The sequence below is a fragment of the Candoia aspera genome, chromosome 2 (assembly GCF_035149785.1).
Source record: "Candoia aspera isolate rCanAsp1 chromosome 2, rCanAsp1.hap2, whole genome shotgun sequence".
NCBI classification, from domain to species: Eukaryota; Metazoa; Chordata; class Lepidosauria; order Squamata; family Boidae; genus Candoia; species Candoia aspera.
This window is the reverse complement of record NC_086154.1, coordinates 109,509,292-109,528,029: the sequence shown is the minus strand read 5'-3', so window position 1 is coordinate 109,528,029 and position 18,738 is coordinate 109,509,292. Positions and strand designations below refer to the sequence as shown.

The following is an 18,738-nucleotide window of genomic DNA, read 5'->3' as shown; positions in this document are numbered from 1 at the left end:
AGTGTATTTTAGATTATAGTGCTGGGTAATGATTATATTATATATAGGGACGCGGTGGCGCTGCGGGTTAAACTGCTGAGCTGGCCGATCAGAAGGTCGGCAGTTCGAATCTGTGTGACGGTGAGCTCCCGTTGCTAGTCCCAGCCCTGCCAACCTAGCAGTTCGAAAACATGCAAATGTGAGTAGATTAATAGGTACCGCTTCAGCGGGCAGGTAACGGCGTTCCGTTTAGTCATGCCGGCCACATGACCACAGAGGAAGTGTCTACGGACAAGCGCCGGCTCTTCGGCTTTGAAACGGAGATGAGCACCGCCCCCTAGAGTTGGACACGACTGGACTTAATGTCAAGGGAAACCTTTACCTTTACTAATGATTATATGAACAAGGAAGAGATGTCCTCATAATAATTAACATAGCACATAAAATGTATACTTACACATGTAACATCATTTTACTATGTTTATTTAATTAATAGCAAACTGGAGATACCTTTAGTATGCTATGGGAAGACTAAGCTCCCAATTTCCCCTTCTCTTTATTCAATAAACTTGAGTTTGCTGTGACAAGAGATACTAGTCAGTACTGATAACCATTCAGGGATACTGAAGAGCCTCGAAAGCTAGATTCACCAATCTGCAGGAGTCTCTTACCTATCCTCTGATGTGAAGTGTAATCTCTTTTGTGCTAAAGGGGCAAGATACCTATTTTCAATTCTGTGGAGTTCTTGGTGCTCTCTGAGCTTGGTTGTTTGGTCTAGTGGTTAAGGCTCCAGGCTAGAATCCAGGAGACTGAGGTTTTGTTTTGTTTTGTTTTTATTTCTATATTTTTTTATTTTCTAACCCGCCTTTATTATTTTTATAACTCAAGGTGGCGAACATACCTAATACTCCTTCCTCCTCCTATTTTCCCCACAAGAACCCTGTGAGGTGAGTTGGGCTGAGAGAGGGACTGGCCCAAAGTCACCCAGCCGGCTTTCATGTCTAAGTTTAGTCTCACCTTGGCTATGAAAACCAGCTGGGTGACCTTGGGCCAGTCACACACACACAGCCCAAATCACCTCACAGGGTGAGTTGGGCTGAGAGAGTATTAGGTATGTATTGCTGTAGTAGTATGTAGTATTGCTGGAGTATTAGGTATGTTTGCCTCCTTGAGTTATTTGTAAAAATAAAGGTGAGATTTAAAAAAAATCTGTCTTGTTTGCTTGCAGACATCTCTTTACTCAACTAGGTAACAACATCAGAGCGAGTGAATATAGGGGTTGTCTGCCTACACTCACACTGATGATATCTAATCGGGTAACAAAACATCGGCAAGCAAACCACCAAGCTCAGAGAGCACCAAGGACTTGACAGTTCAACCCTGAGCTTACAGATATTCTCTTCTATTGGAACTTTCAATTGTATTTGTATCTAGGTATATTGTATACAGCTGATATCTAGGTGTCCTTACAGGCACTTTGCTTTCTCCACAGCTTTTAGTGCCTCGTGACTGCAGAGGAAAATGAGAAGATTTTTGAGGTCTGGGCATGATACCGTAAGAGAGAGGCTCAAGCGTGACCTTTTCCAATTTAACAAGGTATGTTGTGGGGCTTGAATAAGATCTAAGAGGAAACAAGTACATAACCTTTCCACATTTCACATTCCATTGCTGATTCAGGTGAATTGAGGGATGGAAGGTATTAGGAATGCTTAACTTTCTGGCTTTGCTGAATGCAGTTTGCCCATGGTCATACTTATTTTTTGGTTTGGAACATAGTATGAAACACAAAAGTATCTGATAAAACTCCCAGAGTTGTTGGGAATTGGTGGTGTACAAATTTAATGAAACATCATCTTGGCTGGACTTACATCGCCACTGAGACAACAGATTTTGAGATGTTCATGTCTTAAATTTGCAGATTGTTTCCTGAGTTCTAGATGGCCGTTTAGAATTCATAATTTTCATTTATAATTTTTAAGACAGGAGGTCTTTTTCTCCTCTTTGGAAATACGTTCTCTCTGTGGAGGTGCATGGGCAGCTATTGTGGATTGGGTATTGTACTGTTTTTAACTAAACAAGCAAAGGGCAGCGTACAATTCACAAGCTTGTATGTACTCCTTCAGTGAGAGTGGGAGGTGTGTTAGATTTTATTTAAAAAAAATGAAAGCAGTTGGTATGCTCCTGCTAATTATTTTGTAAAAATCTGAAAAGCTAATACCGCTGTGTGTAAGTGTTAAACCACAGTAACTCTAAATAGATTTTTATTTATTTATTTATTTATTTTTCAAATTTCTGTCACTGCCCATCTCTCCCGAAAAGGGGACTATTAACTGAAGATAAGTTTCTCTACATTCCAAGAACTTTTAATTCAACATCACAAACAGTGCAGTGGACTACAGGTAGTCCTCACTTACCAACTGCCTCATTTAACAACCATTCAAAGTTACAACAGCATAAAACAAATAACTTTGCAACCAATCTTCGTGTTTATAACTGTTGCAGCATCCCATGGTCATGTGATACCATTCGGGCACTTTGCAACTAGTGCATGTTTATGACCGTTGCAGTGTCCCACGGTCACATGATCACCATTTGTGTGCTTAATAACTGGCTTGCAACAAGCAGAGTTTGAAACAGATGGCAGAAGTTGTTGTCATGTGATGTTTCATTAAGCAACCACGGTGCTTAGCAATGGAGTTGCCAGTCCTAATTATGGTTGCTAAGTGAGGGCTACCTGTATTTGGAAGAAGTAAAAACTAGAGTGTTTTTGTGATGTTCACACATTCTGCCAATTCTTAATGTTTTTGTAAATCTGTAAAAATGGCACTTTCTCTGTCTTGACAGTCACAAAAGAGAGCAGATATATAGCAAACTGAGGGAAAGGAAATAGGGCTTGATTTACTATGCTGAATCATGGCCAGCAATAGGTTAGCCCACCTTGTGCAGATGCTGGGGAGTAGTGGGATAGCTTCAGTGTTTCACCTCCAAAATTTTTTATAACTAAGCAGTGCTTTTCAAAAGTTAGTTGTAAGAAGCAAAAGTAATCCATGCTAGTCTTCCCTATCCTGCTGGCCTCTGCTTCAACTCTCCCCACCTGCCTGTCTCCCTGGGTGCAAAGCGGGATTTGCAGAGCCAAGTGCCAGTATGGCCAGTAGCAGCACCAGCTCCACTGCATGCAGGCAATGGTAGGTGCAGCCTTGGAGTGGGGAGACTCTGTGGGATTCTCAGCTACCACCATCCTAGAGGTCAGCTCAGGCGGGACACCCACCTCTCTCCCCCCTCATCTCTGCCCTTTTGCCTTCCCTGCACAGCGTAGCCGAGCTGAAGATGCTGCTATATTCCTCCAGCCCTCGCTGCCACCTCCTCCCCAGCCGCTGGGCTTCTGGAGGGCCTGCTCCATTTTTCCTTTTAGCATTAACTTAGTGAAATCTGGCTGCTTCATCCATCAATTCTCTTCTTGCTTTGCTTTAAATCTTAAAAGTGGCTGAACATCAATTCTTTTTTAAAAAGAAATCATGCTAAAATGTCACATCGTTTGCAGCTTTTACAAGTCAGTTTTTCATTTCCAGAGGCCATGCAGTATCCCAACTTTTATTTCAAACTACTTCAGTTATATATAAGTATTCTTAACTGCAAACATGCATTACCTACAGCTCAGACTTTGCTTTAAGGTTTACTTGAAGCAAACCAGCTCTTCTAGTCTTTCTCCTTAGCGTTGTGAGTACTATGCTTTTGATAAGCAAACAAAATCCCAAAGCTACTGGGAATATTCAGTGTGGGATTCCTATTTGCTTGGAAACTGCATCTATACCATAGATCCCATTTTCAGTATGTAAAAATTATATATATATATATATATATATATATATATATATATATATATATATAAATATTATTATATATTAATATATTAATATATATAAAATATTATATATTATATTAATATGTGTGTGTGTGTGTGTATTTAATCTAAATGAAAATGTTTTCCTCCCTGAATACTGAAAAGCTGCATCGTAAGCAAGGATTCTGGAGGAATGGCTTTCAAATCCTGTACATAGACACGGTTGCACTATGCAGTGGGTTGGAGAGAGAATCCACTGACTGATTCCCCAAAAGCTACAGCTATTAAGAGGCACACCCTATGGCAGCTCTTCCTAATTAGCTAGTTTCACCTAAGCTTTTAATTTAAGGATATGCAAAACATTGCACATTTGAAACAGTTTAGAGCCTGAAAAACATTGGTCTGGTGAGTCTGGAGTGTTGAGCACTTGACATCTTGCCTCTTCCGAACTCAAAAAGACCCTTTTGAAATTCACCCCAGAGCTTTTTTATTACGCCATAGTTCCAGTATGATGAGAACAGTCAGTTCGAACTTAGAACAACTGAGCTTTCAAGCTCAAACTATTACAAGTCTGGATGTTTTGCGTATCTCTGGCTTTATTAAAGCATTTGCCTCCTTGAAATAATCTAATCTACCTCCAGATGAAACAAATGTAAGAATACAGCAACAGTTCTGTTTTAATTAAGTCTTTCCAGAGTAATAGAAAACATGTATTTTTTAAAACAAGTGCTATCTTTTGAGTTTGACTGTTAGTGATTTTTTAAAAACATTCTGTCTTATAGCTTGTTTTTATTTTGAGTCTTTTTCCACAATTTGTTGCTTGATTTTCTCCTTTTCCAGTATGTCCATATTATGGTCAGGCATATCTTCAAAACAATGGAACATTAATCTGTTCGCTCAGGCATTCCCCCCAGGCGAGGCCAAAAGCAGATACACAATCGAAAGAGATTATCCTTTTAGTACGGTGTTGTCGCAGCATGTGGTCTAAGGGTGGGAGGGAGGCTATATTTCTCTGCTGTCCAGAGAGTGTCTTGTTCATGTTTAAGTACATGTATCCCAGCAACACAAGCAGCTGTCACTACCTAACAGTGGGAAACACTTGGGGATTCTAAGAACACCTGTGGATCCATCTTGCAGAAATTCTCTGTTAGACCAATGAGTCGCATAGAGTGAAATTTAATTCCCTCCTCTTAGTATGGCTTGTTGTACAACTCTGCAGGGCCAGACATGTCTCAGTTATGAAGTTAGCTGATCAGCCAAGTTTAGCTGCCAGACGGGCTGGTTTCACCTGAGTTTTACCTAACTGGAAGCATTCCACTTGGTTGATACCTGAGTGGGGCTCTTTACATATGTCTTTCAGCCTGCCTTATTAATTGTTGTAAACACAGGCTTGTGTGGTGACTAAGCAGTTGCCAGGATTTGATCTACTGCTACTTAGATTTATAAGGGCAGATTCTGAAAGCAGCTTCTTTTCCATGTGTGTAAAAGAAGATGATTGTTGCCAATTTTGGCCAAGACTTGGAAGAAACAGTTCTACCAATCCTTTCAGTTGTCTGAAAGTGGTCCCTCCCACACCAAACAACCAAATACAGAGTTCCATGTTCTGAGGATAAACTATATTTTCCCTAAATAAAAACCAACTTGATGGTTCATAATCAGTCAGCAAAACTAAGTTTGCTGTTGCTGGTCTTCTCTCTCTCTCTTTCTCTCTCTGTGTCTCCTTTCAACTGCTGTTTCATTGTTCTCTTTCCCTCCACACCCACTCCAGGTATACCTGCTTCTCTCCTCTATTGGTGGTACTTCATGTTGTAAGGTGCAGCCTTCTTGGTCTTTTTTTTTAAATCTGAATATTTTTGCTTTTATGCCCAAATAAGTCTCATTTATTAGTGGCCATGTTGGTGGTGCTACAGAGAGCTAGAGAGCCATAAAATGTAGCTAATTGTGATTAAACTGAAAGCAGAGCATTACAAGTAAACAAAATTAGCCTCTCCTGTACCACTGAATAGTTTTCCTGAGGGTTGGGTGGACTCTCAAACAACATGTGTGGTTCGAGCTAGTAAAATCAGTGGAAATAAAATCTCTTGAAAGCTTCTTTCCACTTGTGTAAGAGGCTGTGTGGACTCGGCGCATTGTTTAAAATGTTTTTTCTGAAATCTGAGGCTTAAAGCAGGTGTACTTCCAGATAGTTAATACTGAGTAATGTTCATTGAAATAATAATAACAGAGAAGTTGAAAAAATTGCTTTGTTAAAATTCATTTTTTTTATTTTCTTCATTTCAGTTATATAATCAATACTTATAAAATGAAAGTTTGACAGTTTTCAGCCAGGGATGATCTATTAAAGAGAATACAAAAAGGTAAAGAGAGGTAGAGAATAAAAAGGTCAAAAGATCACCAAACAATGTTTCCTAAAGTTCTGTAACTGTATTTGCAATATGTAATCAGGACTGAGGTGTTGCTGCTTTAAGTGTATATATAGCTTATTAATGCTCTGTCTTATAGCAAAAGCCAGGAAAAGTTACCTTTCATTTCTGCCATCTTGTACAGTTGGCCTAGCTACGTGTGAGTTCAAGCTAAGTGTCCTTTCTAGCAGGAGGTAGGTGAAAGCAGTTTTATCTCTCAGTGAAGGATGAGGACATCCTGGGTGTTAAACCATTTTTTAAAAATGCAAACCGAATGTTTTCATTTAAATCCAGACTTTCTATCAGACATGGCATAAAAGTCCCATGGTCCCCACACAAGCTCTTTTTATGTTTTTCCAGCAGGCCTGGTGCAGCGTACAGCTCTAGCCTTCTGCCATCCCGTCTCATAATCCTCTTGGGCCTTTGTTGGGGCTCGGGGGCATTCTGTTGCAATGAGGGTGGTGACGGGTGCCATGGCTGGTGCAAACAGTGTGCCTGACCACCTGCTAAAAATGAAACAGAAATTCAGTAAGATGAGAGAAAGGTATATACACATGCTCTTAAACAGAGAAAAGCAGCTATTCTGTGATCATGGCAGTTCAGAAAAAGGTAGGTACCTGGAGAGACACTTATAGTTGTGTATATATACAGAGAGGTTTTTGTCTGCCTCTTTTTAGACAGCCAGTTCTTGGGAGTAAATAACTCCTGAAGGATGCTGTCATGATATGACAACTTGGCTTGAATCCTGTTTGAAGAAAAGCCCCTGAAATGGTACCCACTGGTGCTTCAGCTTACCTGGAAACCTCTTCTGCCTGCAGATACTAATTCTGCATACATGGATGTAGGGGATTGGCTCCGTGACACGTGACAGCAGAGAGTAGTTTTATTCTGCACAGTCCTGGTTACATTCCTATTTTGGAAAAAGTAAATTTAGAGCATGCTGATCAGGCTATAGTTTTAGGTTCTTATGAAACCAGAAGTGTGACTATCTGACTTGAGGCTGAACTTTCCAAATTTTGTCAGTTGTGTCATCTCTTAATTACTGCAAGGTTTCTGGCATTTAGCATCAAAAAGACACAGTCATCTCTTTCAGCAAGATTATCTGCTGAGCCCATCTTTTTATGGTTTACAGTAATCATTGTAATAAATAAATAGTTCTGCAATCTGTAGATTTCCCAGATTATTAATGTTGATGACACTGACAACCAAACAGCATTATTGCTTACTTTCATAGTATAGAAATACTGTTCCCAAAGGTTCTCAGCACCTTGGCCTTAATGGAATTTGATTTAAACCCTTACTCTGAAAACCTTTCACAATAGCTCATGTATCTGCTCCTCAGCAGAGGGGTGCATGTGGATGGAAGAAGGGTCAGATGGTATTTTCAACACTGCAAACATCAGCACTTCTCTCTTTCCTTAACATATACATCTATACATGTAGAATAACTGATTCTTGTAAAGGTGAAAGAGAAAATAGGTTTTATATGGTTTGTGCATGTCTAGTTGTTTTTTATTCCAACCTCTGGCTGGTAAACCATGCATGATGGCTTAGGTGTTGTGTTAATACAATCCTTGTGGCTTATTTGCCAGACCATGGAAGAAACTGGATTAGAACAATGTGCAAACCAGGTTATATACTCTTTCCCTACACATTGTGCTTGCATGCTTTGCTTCTGAAATTGCTCTGCCTGTACTTCTGGAATGCTGTTGTCAAGGTTAACAATACCTATATGGACTAAAAGTCTGGCTATGTAAGACAACTATGTAAGACATGTTTTTGTGGCATGATATATTTACAGAGTAAAGGCAATGCTGTGCAGGATGCTATGTCTTCATTGTAGAAAATCATGTCTTTCTTGAACATAGAAAATAATTTGTTAAAATTAACATTATCAAGCTAAAAATGGAAGCTCTGGAAATACCTCAAAGGTTCTCAAGACTGAACTTACTCATGCCTGGTCTGGGGAGGATGAATGGGGTAGACTTTATGCTATCAATATTTTAAAAGGATTTTAAACCATGTTTCTGAAATCTTGTTCTAGAGGGAGTTCCTCATAATGGCCTTAGAGCAATTAAGGCAGACTTCTGCTTCTGTGAGATTTGTCTGAAGAAGTACTTTATTTCAATATTACATTGTTTGAGTCCAGAAACTAGTTATGATGAAATTATTTGCTCTTATGTAAGTTTACCTTATGTGCTTGACTATGAAATGCAGCTTTCTGTCTTCTGTATATAATGCATATTGTTTGTTCATCTTTTCCTTTTCCATCAGACTGTTGAACATGGTTTTCCTCATCAGCCAAGTGCCCTGGGCTACAGTGCTTTCCTCCATCTTATGGCTATTGGAACCCGGGCTGGAGCCATCAAAATGTATCCTTTCAATTGTTTATTTCTGCTTTCCAATCAGTGTTGGAGAGAAAGTAGGTCAACTACACAATTAGTAGACATAATGCTTCAGACTAGAATCCCCAAAGATGCTATGGAGCCCAAATGTAGTAGTTGTCTAAAATTCCTTAAAGCAACCACACCTTTGCCAAGGACTATATGGTAGCAGAACCCCTATGTGTCCTGAAGCACTTTTAAAAACTTTAATCTGAAGCACTGAACAGCACTAATTATTTCTGTGTGGATAGCACTTAATTCAAAACATTTTCTGTACATTATGTATATTAGACTGTAACAATAATAGCCCAGTCCAGCTATTTGCTTTTCCTAAATCGTAGAACAGATTTCCCAGTTCTGTTCACTTTCAACAGGCTAAGATAGATAGGACCAGAACTCAAAGCAAATAATATACTTGCTGGCCTTGCTCTTCCTCATCATATAAAGTATCATTGTGAACATGAATAGCACTAAGGTTGTATCTGTATTGCAAAATGGGTTGGGGGAGTAGGATTGAAAAATGCTACCTTGCTTTAAGTTGCCTGTCTTTGAAATGGTGATAAGGCTTGAACCAGGATAACCTAATCACTTTAGTTTAGGGTACTAGGAGCTCATGTTGTGCCAGGTTAAGCTGGTTTCTCTCATATCTAATGGAAAGTGGCCATTCCTGTTTGGGGATTCAGAAGTATTGGACTAAGAAAGAGTTTTAAAATTGCTTCTCTTTCATTTAGCCTCAGTACAGTAGATATAAAAAGACAATCCTGATGAAGCCAGTTAAATATGGAAGAGTGGAAAAAGTGAATGGCTGAGAATCGAAATGCTTTCCCACGTAATTGTCATTTTAATTGGCTTCCCTGTGGGAAAACTTTTGTGTTAGATCATCTGCATACCTGGGTTTATGGATTTAAACAGAAGCCTCCCTGGGAATAAACAGGTTCCAGTCATTTCATTCTGCTCAATTCTAAAAATGATGCATAAGCACATGGTCAAGCCCCTCAGAAATGTAAATCTTAAAACAAAGAACCTGTTAGCAAGTATCAGGAAAGGCTTTGAAAAGGCTTTCTTTTATTTTAGTGTATTTGTTAGGTTTATCACTCATCTTTCCTCCAGAGCTCAGGGTACTTTACTTGGGGATCTCCTCATATAAGTCAAGGAGTAAATTACTATATTTCTGCTTTATTCTCTTCAGATTAGTGGAAATAGTCCTCCACTATTTCAGGCATATAAAAATGTTATTAGAAGAAGTGTCGTCAGTCTAATTCTAGTTATAATACAAAGAAGAGTCACAATTACCGTAAAGTAGAATTAATCAGCTCATGCACCATGTCCATCAGGGTTGTAATAAATGTCTACTTCAATGCTATTGACCTCAATAGTAGTTCAGATATGGTGCTCCAGGAGTGGAGTTCATGGGATTGCATGAAGAGACCAACACTGTTATGCAGATACATTTCATTCCTGAACAGGTGAGTAAAAGTGATGTTACCAGACCTGGCTTCCTTGGCAGATAAGCTTCTGAGCCTATATGGACTTTAATGGTGAGATAGATTTTGCTGCTAGTTATAGTAAAACACAAGAAGCCTAGTAACAGTTTCATGATAAACAGATGTATAATGTCTGAATGATATTGAAAATTGCTGATAATTTTGCTAATTGAGCTGGAAAGCAGCTTCTTAAGAAAAAGAAACACATTTGAAGCCCAGAGATGGAATTGCAAAGGAGGTCAATTTTTATTTAATTACTCAATATCCAAATGGAAGTGTTTTTTAATGTAACCTGCTATAACACTGATGTAGGTGGTATCCATATGATTCCTGAAGTATTTGTGACCTGAAGATCATTTTATTCCCAGCTCCCCTTCTGAGCCTCTTTCTCCCTCCATTGTGCAGCTACAGGCTATGCCCTCTCTTATCTGACCGTTCCCTAGGCAGCATCTCTTTGCCCAGTCTTTCAAAGTCTTTCTCACATCCATTACACCCACTTCCATTGTCTGGTTCCAGCAGAACCTGTTAGAGGGAGGGTTCCAGCTTTGTGGACTTCTTCCTTAGGTGTTTTGTTGCCAGTTTTCTGACCAGACCAAACACTGTTTGATGCACTTATTGGGAGGAAGGCTTTGAGAATCATGAACTGTCCTGCCTCCTTTTAGTTCCATTTGAGCCCTCCTGAAAATAATTCAGGCTGTTGCCCCTATCCCATAATTGTCCAAGCAGAAAAGGGAAATCAAATAGAATGGAATGTGATTGCTACCTCCCAAAAACTGCCCTGTGCAATTCAGTTAGTGTCTTATGAAACCCTTTTAAGATTAATGCTTTTATGGTGGCCTAAACTTTTGTAGACTAGAGCTTGACATGTGACATCAAGCTTTAAAATTGCATCGCTTTGTGATGGAAATTTCGGTCCCAATTACCGTTGTTAACCAAGGACTACCTATATATCAGATGTATAGTTAAATGGAAAGAGCGCAGCCCTCTTTTTTTATTTACTCTACACTCTATTCTCCTCTGGATTGGGACCATGTGTTTATGGGAGAAGAGAAATGATGTAAATGTTTTCCCTAGTAACTTGCAGCCTGAAACTTCCTGTAGGATTTTTTTTTAAAAAGCAACCCATTAGTGCTAATAAGGGTTATCTCTTTTAAACCTGTGTTTGGAGAATGGCAGATTTTGGAGGGCAAGAGCTAAATATTTTAAAAGGCTAAATACTAGGACTATGCACTAATCTGGATTCAGAGGGTAAAGGGTGATTCAGAATGTGCATGGTTGCATGCACTGCAACTTTTTAAATCGAGCACTCCTTTTCATTAGATTGTGTGGTTGCAGCTTGATTAAAAAATTGCCAACAGGTACAATGAGTGTGTCTACACACACTCCAAATCCCCTTTTCCCCTTTGAATCTGTTTTGCTGCACAGTGCTGTTAAGTGTGTTCTGCCAATGGTCCTGTGCTGCATTGGAGCTTCATGTACTTACTTGGGAGTAAAAAGAGAAAGCAAAGAGAAATTGTTACAGCTATATATTTACCGTATCATGTAATTTGCCCCAGCATATTGCTTTCTTTTTTTTGAAAGTGGGTGTACCTGTTGGGTGAAGGGCCCTTTCATATTAGGAAAAAAGTCCTGTGATTTGGAGTATTTTAGTATTCCATTTGTGCTGGCAAATTTGGGACTGGTTCCAATGCTTCATCAGGAAATACCTGCAGGAGAACTGGTATGTTCTGCTGAGTGTCAATTCGGAGATCAAAATATTTGATTTTAAATCTAAATATTGGCTAGGGTTGGGTTTTAACAAATACTCTGGGCTACCACTTTTAAGAATTAACTCATACCCAAAGAATGCAAGGTGAAGAAAACATTTAAAAACACTCACTTCAAAAAAGGGTGTGTGTTTGTTTAATTCAAATATCAGCAATTCAGATTATATCACCTAGGTAAAGTTTCCCCCTGAAGCAGGTAGTTCAGATAACTTTGGATTAAGGGACCTCAAACACAATTGGTCTAAGTTGTTATTATTGTTGTTGTTGTTGTTATTATTATTATTTAACACCAATACTTAAATACTATGAAAAGTCCAGAAATAGTTTGGAGTGCTTAGACTCAATGGACAGCATCTTAAGGAAATCAAAGAAATGGAATATTACTGAAGCAGGTTTGAGAGCATCAAGCAGGGTAAAGTTTACGGTAATGCATTAATGTATTTATTAAAGTGGAGGTACGTTAAGGAAGTGCCTTCCAAGCAGGGAGAGTAATACAGAAAATACAGGTGGAGAAGGTGGAGTAGGCCCATTTTGGTGAACAAACTTATGAACAAAGAGGCACGCTCGTAATAAGAACTAACTAATAAATTCAAGTTCATTTGATTTGCGAGAGTAAGTCATTGTACATTATTCATTATTGTGGAAAGTAACTCCCTGTTTTGGCCAGTTCTCCTCCGACATGTTTGATATCAAGTACGTCCTGAATGTCTAGAATGTATTCCCTGTGTCAAAAGTAGCTAAAAATGACTTTGTGGTATCATTTACTACTTTACAATACTGTCAACTGACTGCAGACGTGTTGTAGTTTGTTTCTTCTTCTGGCTAACCAATTTAGAAACAATGCTCGAAATAGACACCAAATATCAAATCAGGTGAATGTTGATAACAGTATTTGTATTCTGAAATGTGCAAGTCGGGTTTTTTTGGTCTGCTTTGATGTAGGGATTTTTTTTAAAGGTCTTAATACTTTGATTTATTTTTGTTGTACGCCAGTGTGAGCAATTTATAATCTGTGGGCCACTTCTTCCAAAGCATCCCCCTCTTTTTTGGTGGCTGCTCTTGGTGTCTCCCAGATCAATTAGCTGGAATTTAACGGCAGAGCAGCCTAATTACTTCTTGCACTTTTAACAGAACAAACTAAGAAATAAAATTAGAGTGTTAAATGTCCTGTCAAGTTGTACTAATAGCTGTACTCTGCTCATTGGATGTATCACACACACATGCAGCCAACCCCCTCACCACCTCCTTTGCCAATTCTTCTGTTGTCCTAGCATCACGGCTGCGTCCCTTACGGCTCTTAGAGGCCAGAGTGCTTTTTTATCGGATAGATTTTGTCTTAAGGGGGTTTCCTGTTCTTGGCATACGTAGTGTATGTGCTAAGCTAAGCTGTCAACTTCTATAAAATATGTGAATGCATACCTATTGGCCCGGTTGTTGCTCTTGGCTACTCCCTTGGAATAGACTTCTAATGTGGAGATTCCCTAACAAATCTGTTTCTGCATAACTTTGTCCCATCCTGATGGGACTTTTATTTCAGCTTAGTCATGGATTGTAGCTTAAAAAAAATAGCTCAGTTCTTGAAGTGCTGCTGCAGGTAACAGTTCTCCAAAGATGGCTTTATCTCTCTTCCTTTCGATAATTTTCAGCGCCGCTTAGTGACCCTGTTGGATGATAACAGCTTGCACTTATGGACCTTGAAACAGTCCCATCACGGTACATCAGAGCTTCAGGAGGAAAGACACTTCACACTTCGTGGGCCCCCTGGGTAATTAGGATGCATCCAATCCTAGCACAACTGGGCAGCTGAGAAAGTCAACTTGATTGACATAGTTCCATTCCTCACTGCTGATATTTCAAGGAAATGTAAACTTCAAAGCTCTCTGCACTTTTAAGTAATCTGTTGTTGTTGTTGTTTTTGTGGTATGCAGAATTGCAATCTGTTTCCTCTTTTACAAACCTAGTTTTCTTCTTTGCCTTGTTTGAGCCAACTTAATTTGCTACTGCATCTGAAAGAAAGGCAAACTGTGGTTCAGTTAAAACAAGCAAGAGAATCAGTGTTGATGCAGTGTCTGAATTTAGCCTAAGTTACTACAATTAAATAAAGGTCTAATGGCAAAGGTTTAGTGCAAATCTTAGGATAGTGGTGAAGGGGGAAATATTTGGTTGCCAAACCTGACCAGCTAACAAACATCACTGTAGTATTTGCTAATAATTTGCTCGCTATTCATTAAACCCAGCATTGTCAAGCAGATGGAACTATCACTGTAAGTTCTTGCAAGTTTGTTCATAAACCACATAACATTTTCTGTTTCATACATTTTTCTCTGCCACTGAGAATTCTGGTGTTGGAATGTCAGTGACTGATGTTCAGTAATCCTTTCTGAATTCTTTGCAAATAGATTTTGGATCAAATGTTTACTTCATGTGGTGCTACATGAATGTTGATTGGAATACCAAGTTCATTCAATTGAATCTTAACACTTTTTTTTTGTTTTTCTCCACCTCTAGTTCCCCTCCAAGTGCTACCCAAATAACAGCAATCCTGACACATTCTTCTCGAGAACTTCTGTATCTTGGCACTGAAAGTGGTAATGTGTTTGTGGTAGAGCTCCCATCCTTCAGGGTGCTAGAAGACCAGACCATCAGTCCAGAAGAAGTATTGAAAAGGTGAAGTCAGATGCTGGGGTTATGTTAGCTAATGAAATTTCTGAGATTTTGCCCTATTTACAAATTCAACCATAGATGTGGGTATAAATTCTGCAAGTCTCAACCAACATACATCCTGTCTGTATCTCATACACAAAGCAGGAGAAAGCACCATTACACTCTCTAGGACTACTCTTATGCTGCTCTAGGCATGTATTACATATCTTCACCCACATAGTATGATAAGACCACATTATTGTTCTGAGCATTTGCCTGTAGCTTTGACTACCTGGCAGGTTCTTAATTCCAGTTTTATGTGGTAGGTAGTCTGGATGGTCATATCTCTTTTTTTATTTTTATGGGCCAGCCATGTATTTGATGCTAGGAAATTAGGTGTTGCATACCACAGTGATTCAGAAAAGGGGCATTTTAGATTTAAGTGGGTGTGCTGAAGAAAGCAGAAAAGTCCATATTATAGACACACTCTAACTTAAGTAACAATTCCACTCTGGGAAATGTTGCAAAACTCAACTTTTGCATAAGTTAAAATAAGATCAAACCAAGATACATGTATAGTATTTGAAGGTGACTGTTTGAGGCTAGAAGAGGAAGGAGAGGAGACTGGTATTACAGATCTTGCTTAACGACTGCCCTGTTTAGTGACCATTTGAAGTTATGACAGTGCCAGAAAAATAACTTTATGACTGGCCCTTGCAATTATGACAGTCGCAGCGTCACCGCAGTTACATGATTGAGATTTGGGCACTTCAGAACTGGCAGGCGTTTACACCGGTTGCAGCATCCCGTGGTCACATGATCACCATCTGCCTGCTTCACAGCCAGCTTCCAACAAGCAGAGTCAGTGGAGAAGCCAGCAGTAAAATTGCAAGTTGCGGTCATGTGATATCTTGCTTAACAGCTGTGGGTGACTTGCTTAATGACCATGGCAGAAGTGAGGTCATAATCTGTCACGGTCATATGATGTCTCACTTAAGGACCATGTTGCTTAGCAACAGAGTTGCCAGTCCCAATTGTCATTAAGCAAGGACTACCTGTACAGCATCAATTAGCTATCTTCTGTAATTAGTGCTCCCACCAGGTCTTGTACCTATGTGCACACACGAAGCAGAATGGGGAGAGGAGAGGGAGAAATCCCTGAAAAGGTAAGCCTGGAAAAGCCACACATTCTTAGACAAGAACCTTTGCATAGAATCATTTGCCACCTTTTGCACAACAAGTCTGCTAGCAATGCTTAAGGAAAAGTAATGGGCAAATGTAATTGTGAAGTTGCCTGACAGACTTGGTTGTGATGATGGCCATGTAGTTCTGTGGTAGCAAAGATTGTGTGATGTGGTGAATGAGTGATAGAACTACAGCAGAGGTAGCTGCGGAGGAGCTTAAGGCACCTCCTAAGAACAGGTGGCAGCAGGGACCTAGAGCCAGGGAAAGAGCAGGAAGAAACATTTGAGGCGGCCTATGAAAATACTGAGTTTACACATGTCCAGTCTTACATAACCTGGGTGATTGCCTGTCCATTTACATGTTTTGAAGGTTCAGCTTCCACAATGTAACCACTTAAAGACCTCTGTTGTGGCCACATTGTTGAGATAGGTCAAAATACCATTTTGTTTCCTTAAATACACTACATGAAAAAGAGTGAATTAGATTACCTAAGTATGTTGCACCCAGCCAGAGCATGAGCTTAGAACTAGAGGTGTTTCTGTAGAACATGAACCACTTCCAGCAATTGGCCTGGGGCCTGGTGGTGGAAAAACTTGGTCTGCTTTGAGCTGAGCCCGGTGGCGCTGGCAGGAAGCCGTGTGCTTGGCCTTATGGTGCAGAGGAAGGTGGAGCCCTGCCAAATGCACAACTGTTTCTTTGCATATTTTAGTTTCTTTGTTTTGCTTACCCAATAATGTTACATGGCTCCATTTGTGTTTCCTTACAGAGTGCCAGAAGATTATCGGAACAGGAGGTCGCTTGAATTGGTAGAAGTGTTACGGGAACATCCTCGAAATCCCAATCAGATCTTGATTGGTTACAGCAGGGGCCTCATTGTTCTCTGGGATTTGATAAATAAGAAAGCAACACACCATTTACTTGGCAATCAGGTACTAATAATTTCTGGAAGTTCTAACAAGGCTGGGAAGACCCTGTTTCCATCGCTTATGTAGCAAGTTATAGCTTACGTTCATCCAAATTGGTAGGCCAAAATGTGGTGGGTTTGATTTTGGCTTAGTATATTGCATGAGACCCTCCATTGTTTTTTGTAAGCTATTGTTTATCAGTTAGTGTGGACCTGACTGATTTTACTTTAATAAGCTAGGATTAGATGGACTGGTCATTGACTGAAATAATTTCTCAAACTGAATAAACTATAGTTTATTGTAAAGCGTGAGCAAGGTCATAGAACTCTGTGCAGAAAAAAGACCAGGGAATTCTGCTTGGGAGTTAACTGTGTGTTGTGTCTAGCAATTATGACATCCTTGCACATTTTTTAAAAAGGGCATGAGGGAGGTGAAACTTGTTACAAAGAAAATACAGGGATTTTTTCCCCTATCCTGCAGTTTATCCTTTCAGATCCTTCTTCCCAAGATAGGGAGTGGGAAATTGATGTTTTATTAACCCCGTCCAAAAGATGAAAACAAACAATTATCAGGGTTTTATTATACCAGTCTGTTAACCTATAGCTAACCCTCAGCTGTGGATCTTCAGTCCCTAGAAGAATATTCTGCGTTAGCATTTTCCAATAGCATATTAAAGAGCTCAGTTTGCTGGTTAGAATAATATGACTGAACAGTCGGGAGGGCAACTTGAAAATACAAGCCTAACAGTACAGGATTAATGGAGGAATGAGAGGCCACCGGACCTGTGGGGGAGATGGGAGAACATGCTGTGGAGGAAGCGTACAAGTTGTCTAAGACTGCCTTCTCTTTTTTGAACACTGTTGAACTTACTGAGTTGGCCTGATTTGTCGGTTACACCATAAAGGTGAAGAAGACCAACAACACTATTTCCACATTATCACACATGTGCTCTCCTATATGAGAATATTGGATTTTTTAATCAGAAGATCACACAAGTATTAAGTCACTTTGAAATAGGGTGCCCAGCCTGCATCTTTCCCCAAACCGTGGGAATGGCTCCCCTCTAAAAGTTTGTACTGGCTATGTGTAAGCAGGAGAAATATTTAAATGTATCAGCAGCAGTCATGTTAACTATTAAAATTACATTTGGTTTCGCTTTTGTCTTGGCCCTGCTTGTTTTTGGATGTGTGACCTCTGGTGTGCCACTCAGGTAAAGCCCAGATAAAGCATCCACTCCTCTGCTTTGGAGATGGATAAATGTGTTGTGGCAGAAACTTTCATGGGTCAAGAGTCCAAGCCGTCTCTTGCTCTCCACCTTTGTTCTGTGAGGAAAATGCAGAGTAGCACACTGGCAGCACCCACCATGGCCTTATCTGGCCAGTTCAGACTGATGCTATCTGAAGGGAAAGAGACAGACCAGAGTCAGCTCTCCTGTTAGCCCAGTGGCCTAATTCAAAGCATGAGCTGTAGGAAAGAGCATCCAGCTAACAACTTAATCAACTCCAGATTTCCAGTTCAGAATATTTCTGTAAGGGTTCAAGATAAAAGATGGAGACATTAGAGATTAAATACAGACAAATCAATCCTGTTGCTACTTTGAGATGTGTCTATTGTGTCGTCTTAGCAATTGGAAAATCTCTTCTGGCTGAGGGATGGCCATCATGTCATCGGTTGCCATTACGATGGGAGCTACACTCAGTGGCCAATTTCAAGTGATGATAGGCAGCCTGAGCCTCTGGAAAGCAAAGTATATTATGGTTAGTATGTGGGAAGCTGGGCAAATATGCCTTTGGTATCACCCTTGATTTTGAATTTATTGAAAGCTTGTTTTTAGAAAATGGACCTATCAAGGCAACACACTAGCTATTCTGAGGAGGCCTGTTTGACTCAAATATCATGCATGCCACCCTAAGGATATAAAAAGCAAGAGGATTGTCTAGCATCTGACCAATCACATGACAATATATTGCGTAGACCTCCTTTAGGGCTCTGACGCAATAAAATGATGCCATTTGATTTCTTGCTACAGGGATTATGTGTAGCATAATTGATTATCTGAGTGATGTTATGATCGGAGACCATAGCATGTACAAAAAGAAACACTCATATTAAAACAGTTGAAAAATAATAAATAGATTTTCCCTGCAAA

At 39.7% G+C, this 18,738-nt stretch overlaps 1 protein-coding gene across 3 annotated transcripts in view; it reads left to right on the top strand.

Annotated features, from left to right (window-relative positions):
* The window catches only part of LLGL2 (LLGL scribble cell polarity complex component 2), a 63,130-nt gene that overhangs the window by 13,037 nt on the left and 31,355 nt on the right, over nt 1-18,738 (top strand). For all 3 annotated transcript variants that reach the window (XM_063293105.1, XM_063293104.1, XM_063293106.1), the window contains exons 2-8: nt 1,472-1,575; nt 8,497-8,594; nt 9,991-10,072; nt 13,503-13,621; nt 14,365-14,523; nt 16,451-16,613; nt 18,214-18,346. In XM_063293105.1, the coding sequence (XP_063149175.1) occupies nt 1,501-1,575; nt 8,497-8,594; nt 9,991-10,072; nt 13,503-13,621; nt 14,365-14,523; nt 16,451-16,613; nt 18,214-18,346 (829 nt within the window). In that variant the 5' untranslated portion in view covers nt 1,472-1,500. The remainder of the gene's footprint in view (nt 1-1,471; nt 1,576-8,496; nt 8,595-9,990; nt 10,073-13,502; nt 13,622-14,364; nt 14,524-16,450; nt 16,614-18,213; nt 18,347-18,738) is intronic.